The sequence below is a fragment of the Centruroides sculpturatus genome, unplaced genomic scaffold (assembly GCF_000671375.1).
Source record: "Centruroides sculpturatus isolate CEXI.00-Female unplaced genomic scaffold, Cexi_2.0 scaffold168, whole genome shotgun sequence".
Classification (NCBI taxonomy): Eukaryota; Metazoa; Arthropoda; class Arachnida; order Scorpiones; family Buthidae; genus Centruroides; species Centruroides sculpturatus.
In genome coordinates this window covers 43,317-51,236 of record NW_019384519.1, presented here as the reverse complement: position 1 = coordinate 51,236, position 7,920 = coordinate 43,317, and the positions used below count along the sequence as shown (strand labels likewise).

Here is a 7,920-nt window from a genome sequence, read left to right as displayed (position 1 = left end):
TGGGCTACCCTGCAGAGGTCATGTTAAAAAACAAATAAGGATACCGGGGAATTTCCTCCCGAAACTTATTGACACAATTCGATCTGTATAAATTCGAAAGTACCTCGTATTTATTCAACCAAGTTATCAATTGCGTACATAAAACTTTAGAAATTGTCGGTAATAACTAAATTACTCTATAATAATCGGGTAGATCTCGGAGCCCCTTCTTAAATAGGAATAATCTTACATATATGCCAATCCATAGAGATCTCCTCCAATTGATATATGGTATGTTTCTTTTATAATATATATGTAATCAAGCCTGGGAAGTACTTGTATATTTCCACTGGTATACCATTGTACCCGGAGTAGTACCGTTTTTCATAGTAACCAAAACCTTATCCACTTCCTCTTCTGTTATCTCCGTATCCATCGCATCATCCTGCCAATTCACACAACAGTTAAACACAGAAATATCCGCTTTGTAGTTGTAATTATTCGAACATTTTTGCCTTATTCAATTGCTTAAGCTACCACAAAGCTGTTAAAATCGTAAATGCCAGAATACCAAATATCTTCCCACATTTTAAAGTGGCGGAAAATCGTAAAACGACCTTTGAACTTCCACTATATAAACACCGTTGTCGCACCCGCTTTAAAATACTTCGTACGCAATTAATTCTTTTGGAATATTCAAGGCGGGACTTTTTACGTTTTCGTAAGGTTGGTTATGGACGATAGAGTCCGTTATTTACAGTGTTCTCTATTTAGAGGTAAATACGTCGGATACTCCGAGCTCCGTCCTTCACCACCCGGCCGTCCCATTGTGGGTTCGATAAAAGGCCTTGCAGGTGCCCACAGGGTAAAAAAAAGTCCGATTAATCTTTCAATATTTGTTTTAATTAAAAAAAATTTTTTTTGTTACAAATATCAATATATTGGATTTGAAAATCTGAGGCTCACCATCAAATAAATGATACTTTTGGAATTTTTCAAAGTATTTTCATTCGCTATTTCTTAATTCGGAAAGTGAAACAAAATCCTAAAGACCAGAAATAACTTAAAAAAATGAAAATTTTTAAAATTACTTTTAAAAATTCTTACCGAATAATAAACGTTTGCGATTTTTTTGTAGTGTTTCATTTCCAAATATGACGTCTCGTTATTAATTTTTAGGACTTGATTTTCGAAAGATATTTTATCCATCTAAATATTTAAATAGTTAAAATTTAAATGCTTTAACAATTCATATTTTTTTTAAATATACAGTCAAACTTCGATTCAGAGCCGCCATGTTTTTTTATGTCTCTGAAACACACTAAATCGAGTGTGGCGCTGAAGCGAAGAAGAAACAGTAAGCGGTATACGCAGTAAAGAGACCTGTACGTAAAATTGAGTCATTTGGTGACAGTAAAATAGTTGCTATAAAAAAAACTACATTTGATAATTCACACATGCTGAAGGTTTCTAATTTTCTGAACACTTTTCGCCCTATATGGGCATTAAGAAGACCTTTTAATCAAGCCAATTATGGCCCAAGTCCACAATGGAGTAGCCTGGGACGAGGCCTGGCATATCCGGAAGGACCATTCCTAAAAATTCCTGGGGTTCTTCAATTTGTTCGGATTTGATCCCGGATCCTCCAGAGTGGTATGCTACCATCTTAGTGGATTCCAAGCATACCCCTCTGGTATTCATAGAAATCCGGCCAAGGTTTTTTAATATTCGAAAATGCTCATTTGCATTATACGAGAATGGCGCTATATCGAGGTTTGACTATTTAGCTTTACATACTTCTTCCTTCAAAGTGGCTAAGCGACTGATTCCGTTGACTTTCTGCTTAAAAATTTCTAGTATTTTTTTAAATAATTCTTTCTCATTTCCTGTTTTTAGATAAATATTTTAATTCGAAGTAAAATACGATTTTTTAATTTTAAAAATAAAAAAAAATCTCACCGCAATTCGTTTCAGTATTTAAAATATTCTGAAATTTCGATTTATAATAGTTTAATTGTTGAATAACTGTTTTGGCCGCATCATCGTCGCCATTTTGTGAATATTCTAAAACTCTTTTCTTAAAATATTTAACAAAAATAACAATTAAAATCGATTCTTAACCAAAAAAATTTATTGAATTTAGTTTCAGAAAAAACATCTAAAAATACAATGGCAGTTACCACACATAGCTGTATCAGTATTATGCAGTAACATAGACTAGTGCATATTAATATCATATTTTATATATCAAATATGAACTACACTGTCCTACCACACTACTGTGTAGATAATAAACGAGGTCCTACGCAAGGTACTCCACAGACCCTTTTATAAATAGATTCATAGGAAAATCATGATTGGAAATGGAAGATGCTTCCAGTCCATTAGCGGCCGAGTGAATACCACTGGCTTGGTTTTGATTTTATTCGTTTAAGGAAACGCGGCATATGGACTATCTGCCGAGGGGGAAATGTTTCCCAGGAGGTTTTTAACGGAAAACTGGCTCCTATTTAGATGTTATTAACATGAAAAAAATCCGGATAACTCCACTTGGCCAGCCTGTTGGCCAGGCGTGAACCCATGACAAGTGTTTGGTGGTTTTATCCACTCGACCACTGGTAGGTGGATACCACCAGTGATTACTGGTAATTGGTCGTGGGGTTCACATCACGCCAATGGCTACGTGAAATTTTCCGAGTTTTATTTACGCCTCTAACACTTAAATAGAGCCTAATTTCCCATGTAAGTCTTTCCGGAAGTCATCTTCCTCTTGGCAGATCGCCCACGTTTAAGGTAACTACATCCTGAAATGTAGAAGTGGAATGTTAGTGCAGGTACTTTGACGTGACGTCGGACGAGTCACGTGATATTGTCTCCGATTGTCGGTTTTCTAGCTTTCTGACGTCATCAAGGACAGATCTGTTACGAACAAGCAACGAACATTTTACTTATTCATATACTGTTGTTTACAAAATAACGACCGATATATAGCCACAGCGACAATGCCTCAAGCAGGTTTAGCTTGGACCCATAGATCAATGTAGAACAGGACTTACTCGTAGAATAAATGAGCTACAATACGTAATCTATTAGTCTTGGTCGTGTTGTAATTCTGGCGTGTTGCAATGATTATAATATAATGCCAACTTTTTAAACTCTCTCGCCATGTGGGCGCTTAAAGGCCTTTTTTGCAAGCCCATTATGGGTTCGGTCAGGCACTCACTACCAGGTGATGAGGAAAGGAGCCCAACCTATCCAGACTGACCACTCCCGAAAAATTCCCGAGACTTTTCGACCCGTCCGGATACACTCTCGGCTCCCCAGAGTGGTAGGTTCACACCTTAACTACTCGGCCATCCGGCAAAATTAGGTTATCATTTATACTGTAAAATTTACCTTAAGAATTATTTTATTATATTAATAATTAAACAATGTAAAATATAAAATTAATTTTTTGAAAATCTGAAAACTAAAAAGGACACCTTTATCTCATCACGAGCTTCTTTCGTTTCTAAGTAACTGGTCCATAAAGCCAAAACAATGTCGCCTCTTAATCGGTTTTTTCCAGCTAAAAACTCTTTTAAAAAATTAAATGAAACTATTTAAAGATAAATAATTTTAATAATTAAAGATTTAGAAATTAATTTGCTTACCAATTTCTTTCTTTAATTCATCGAAGCTCTGTTTAGATCTTTGGTTAGCAAGTTGAAATTTACGTTGTAATTCATAAATTTCTTTATCTTTCTCGTTAATTTCTGCTGCTAAAGATGCTTTAATTAAGAATTTTAAGTTCGTTTAAGATTATTTTCAGTGGTAAATATTGGAAAAAATAGCGATAAACTTGTTTATGTTTAATGAGCAATTGATATAATAGAAACTAAGTTTAAACTGTATATTACTTTTCTGCTGGTAAACGGTACGTAAATCCGATTGGATCTTCGTTTTATTATTTAATAGATGCTTCATTTCTTTCTCTAATGTATTTTTATCCTAATAAATTAAAAATGTTGTCAAATACAGTGTTTGTAATTAAAATTTACAATTGAAAAAGATGAAACTCGGTAATTAATCAGCAAAATGACATTATACTTCACACGGAGACGTCTGTGGTCGTGGAATTTTAATTGAAAAAAAAAAAAAATTAGCCGGAGAACTATCCGCTAGAGCTGTGAATGGCGTAGTGATTAGCGCAAAATGTCTAAACTTACGATACATAAGGCACGCTGTACGGTTATGCATCAGTCCGCTTGTAATGGCTGGACTCCAGAAGTCCGAGTACTGTCGTTAAACGTGGAATATGGTAATTTCGGCCTGCTGTCATCAATGGTTTCCAGCATATCGATCACGCTGTTGCGTAAAAACAAAGAATAGCATGTGTGTCGTTAGTTTTGAGAGATTTTGAGTTATTCACTACGATGTTGCGGCGCCATTTACTGCCCTAGCGGATATTTTCGTAAGTAACGTTTTTTGTTTTTAAAATAAAATTCCATGATAACAGATGTCTCTGTGTGAAATATGACGTCATTCTGCTGATCGGTTCCCGAGTTATATCTTTTTGAATTACGAACATCTTTAACAATTTAAAATTGTATTTAAAATACCATATTTTGAATTTTAAATTTATAGTTTTCGATTGCATCTTTGGAATATTTAACTTGAATTTTTTCTATTATTTCTGCTGGATCTAAATCATTTTCTGTGGTATTTAACGTTTCATTTTTATCCACGGAATTTAAAAATGGACAAAGTTTTTTAATTGCTTTTAGTATCCAATTGTTTGTATTCTCATCCGAAACTGATTTTTTGGAACATCTTTTTTCTTTAAGTACATACTTTTCTTGTTTCCCAGGTAATTTTTTATTCATGGCACCCATTTCCATTTCTTGGTTACCGGAGGACATTTCACATTTTACATTTGTTATGACATTAAAATCATCTTCGTCACTCGAATCTTTTCTGCAATTAGATAAATATGTTAAAACTATTATTTTAATCGCAAAATTATACGGGTGATCGTAAAGTACCGCCATTCAAAGCTGTCCAGAAGTGTATTTAGTGGTCCAAACGCAAACAAATCTAATATGGTGACATCTCAGCGTAAGCGGTAGCAATTTATTTTCTTATAAATTTGGCAATCTTGAAATACAGCATTACACTGCATGTTAGAAGCATTACAGGGATCACATAATGTGAGAAGCCTCTCATGTTTTATACATTCAGAATTGGGACCGCATTCAGCAAAAGTCTGTACAAGATCATGTACAGACTTTTTGCTTATTGTTTGCAACACCAAATATGCCGTATCGGCGAGTTTTGATAAGAANTCCATTTTCTCAAAAAAAAAGCTTTCAAATCGCACCGGTAGATGGTGTCGAAGCGGGATTCGGATCGAAATTAGCGCCTTAAATCGAAAGGGGTCGCGTATGACGAAAGCACCAACGTAATTGGAAAAGATCCAAAGGAAAGAATAATATGCCTTTTTCGTCTCCGAAAGTGGATGAGGCCGGTACGATTTCGCGCAGTTTTGGTGAAAGGAGGAAGAAGGAAGAAGTTCCCGAAAAGATTCCGGAAACGGTCAACGGAGAGTACGGAAGGTATCGATCCGACCCCCACTTCCTCCCGTTGCGCTTCTTCCCCCGTCGCTCCCATCCGGAATTACGGGGGGTGGTGGGGCGCAACGCGCGGGACTGCGGACTCAACACAGGATCCGACGCCGGATACCGTTTTTAGTCAGTGTCCCGACTCCAGCTTTAGATGGCGCCATCTTTTCGATCGAACGGACATGTCGTCGGTCATCGACCCGATGTGAACTGACAAAAGGTACTCATGTTTTCAAAATTATCTATTTTATGAAGTAAAACGGAACTTTTAAACCGAAAAACACTTATATTTTGTATTTAGGGAAGAGGAAAGGACGAATTAAAGAGGAGAATAGTCGTCACCAACATCCATAGAAGTGCACCGTTTTAAATAAATAGAAGTAACCTGTCTCTAACGGACAGTCGACTCTTCTTTCGTTGAAACTGGAAAATTGTATTTATTTCGACCTTAAAACGTTTTTTCGTTAATAAAAAATGGAATAAATCCTGTAATTTCCTATTTTCATTCGTCTCCTCTCTCCTACAGATTACGCGCTATCGATTGTTATAAAGGGAGGTTTTCTTGGACTTTCATTTCTGTCGAATAAGACTCCACGTAACACAGTAGAATCTAACCTGCAAAAACGGCCACCTCCCAACAGCGGACATTTTTCGGAACAAAGTAACCTCTAAACAAGGTGCCGTTTTTTGTGTTTGCGTCACCGGCCGTTGTTTGCAGGTTTGACTGCATTTATGAAATTTTCTTACTCTACTATAAAGTTACTCGCCCGGATGATCTTCCAATTCGATCGTGTCCCGGTAAATCGAATGGTGGTCTCCCCAATGGAGCGTCGAAGCCTTAATGTTGGCGATTAAAAACGAACGTTACGCATTGTTACGCCATTGAGAGCAGACTACATAGAGTAACGGGTACGGCCGGAAAACTGATTTATGTGTAACTTATACGTATATAATAGTATATAAATTAAGTATATTTATGTTTATGTACTGAATAAATGTTTTATTCGGGACCGTTCGTAAATGGCAAAGACGTGGGGCCTTTTAACTTTATTGGGCCTTCTGTATCTGCGTAATCTTAGCGCCAGGCGTGCAGGCACGAGGAGTTATTTAGTTATTCAGTTATTTAACTGGACGATGCGGATTGGTCATAGAGAAGGTCCCGTCGGTTCGATTGAAATTCAATTCGCAGAACTGCCAAATAATAGAACGAGCAATTTATTAAAAATTTTTTCTTACAAATTGCAAATTTTATAGCAACGCCACGTAACAAGATGACAAGGAACAACAGGAAACGGTGACGAGAAAACAATTGATTTGTTTTTTTTTTATTGTAGCGTAAATGCCGCCCACTTTGGTTATTACATTAACACATTCCTTGCCCTACTACTAGTTACTACTAGTTACACTTATTATATGGCACAGCACGGCAATTTTCTCATAAAATGTGAGAAAGCTAACATCTAACTAGAGGCTAGTTTCCCATAAAAAGTCTTCCCCGGAGGCACTTGTGTATAAGGCAAATGCAACACATGGATCGACCAAGGGTTCCTCTTGACAGATCGCTATTTTTTGTGTTGCCTCAAATCATCAATGCAATCGCACTCTCATCGTGTAACGTGCAAACAGCTGCTATGTTCGGTTGTATTATTGATTAATTAATAAATATTTAATCAATAAAACCGAAACTTAAAGTTACATTAATTAATAAAAAAATGAATTCAATTCCAAACGATGATTTCAGAAATTTCCTTGGAGGTATGATTTTTAGTGGCTTTGAATCTCGTTATCTCTCTGAGTAAATCTGTGTTAAGAAATTTGTAAAGAGCACAATCGAGTATAATTTGCAATCCTGTTGGCATATAAACATCCAGTTAAGTTTAATTAATTAATATAGGCCTGTTGGCATTTATGCAACTTAACTTGATGTTTACATCCTTCTTGTTGAGCAAAATCTAGTTTTAAGTGACTCTTTGCATATTTCACGTAACTTTAGGATTTCCACAATTTAAGAAATCTGTTTACTTGAATGGCGATAACTTCCGTTTACAAATCGTTTATTCGTCTAAAAATCGAAGTTTTGTTGCGTAAAAAACAAAATACGTAGAACTTTTATTTCTAATAATGTTTTCCATTTAAATTTGTGGCTAAGGCATAAAAACGATGACTAAACACTACTACTTTCCAATAAGTATGCACACAAATGATTTGAACAAAAAACGGATTGTCGTGGATATAAAAGGGAAACAAAAAGAAAGTGAAATCACTGGACACTAGTCGAACGGAATACAGGGAATAAAACACGTAATTAGGTCACAAAATGTCACCACATATTATCTTCACA

General features: G+C 35.9%; 1 protein-coding gene across 3 annotated transcripts; it reads right to left on the bottom strand.

Moving 5' to 3' along the window:
• Positions 1–915: 915 nt before the first annotated feature.
• On the bottom strand, positions 916–4,901 carry LOC111622671. 3 transcript variants are annotated; one of them, XM_023365091.1, is made up of 8 exons: positions 4,581–4,901; positions 3,879–3,969; positions 3,633–3,740; positions 3,462–3,577; positions 1,939–2,056; positions 1,777–1,865; positions 1,087–1,188; positions 916–1,024 (listed from the first exon to the last, which is right to left on the bottom strand). In XM_023365091.1, exons 1-8 carry the CDS (start codon positions 4,878–4,880, stop codon positions 986–988), a joined length of 963 nt encoding a protein of 320 aa, XP_023220859.1. In that variant the 5' UTR covers positions 4,881–4,901; the 3' UTR covers positions 916–985. The 3 variants fall into 3 exon arrangements, with proteins under 3 accessions (XP_023220859.1, XP_023220860.1, XP_023220861.1); XM_023365092.1 differs by having other exon boundaries at positions 3,462–3,556; XM_023365093.1 differs by lacking the exons at positions 916–1,024; positions 1,087–1,188 and having other exon boundaries at positions 1,795–2,056.
• Positions 4,902–7,920: the final 3,019 nt, after the last annotated feature.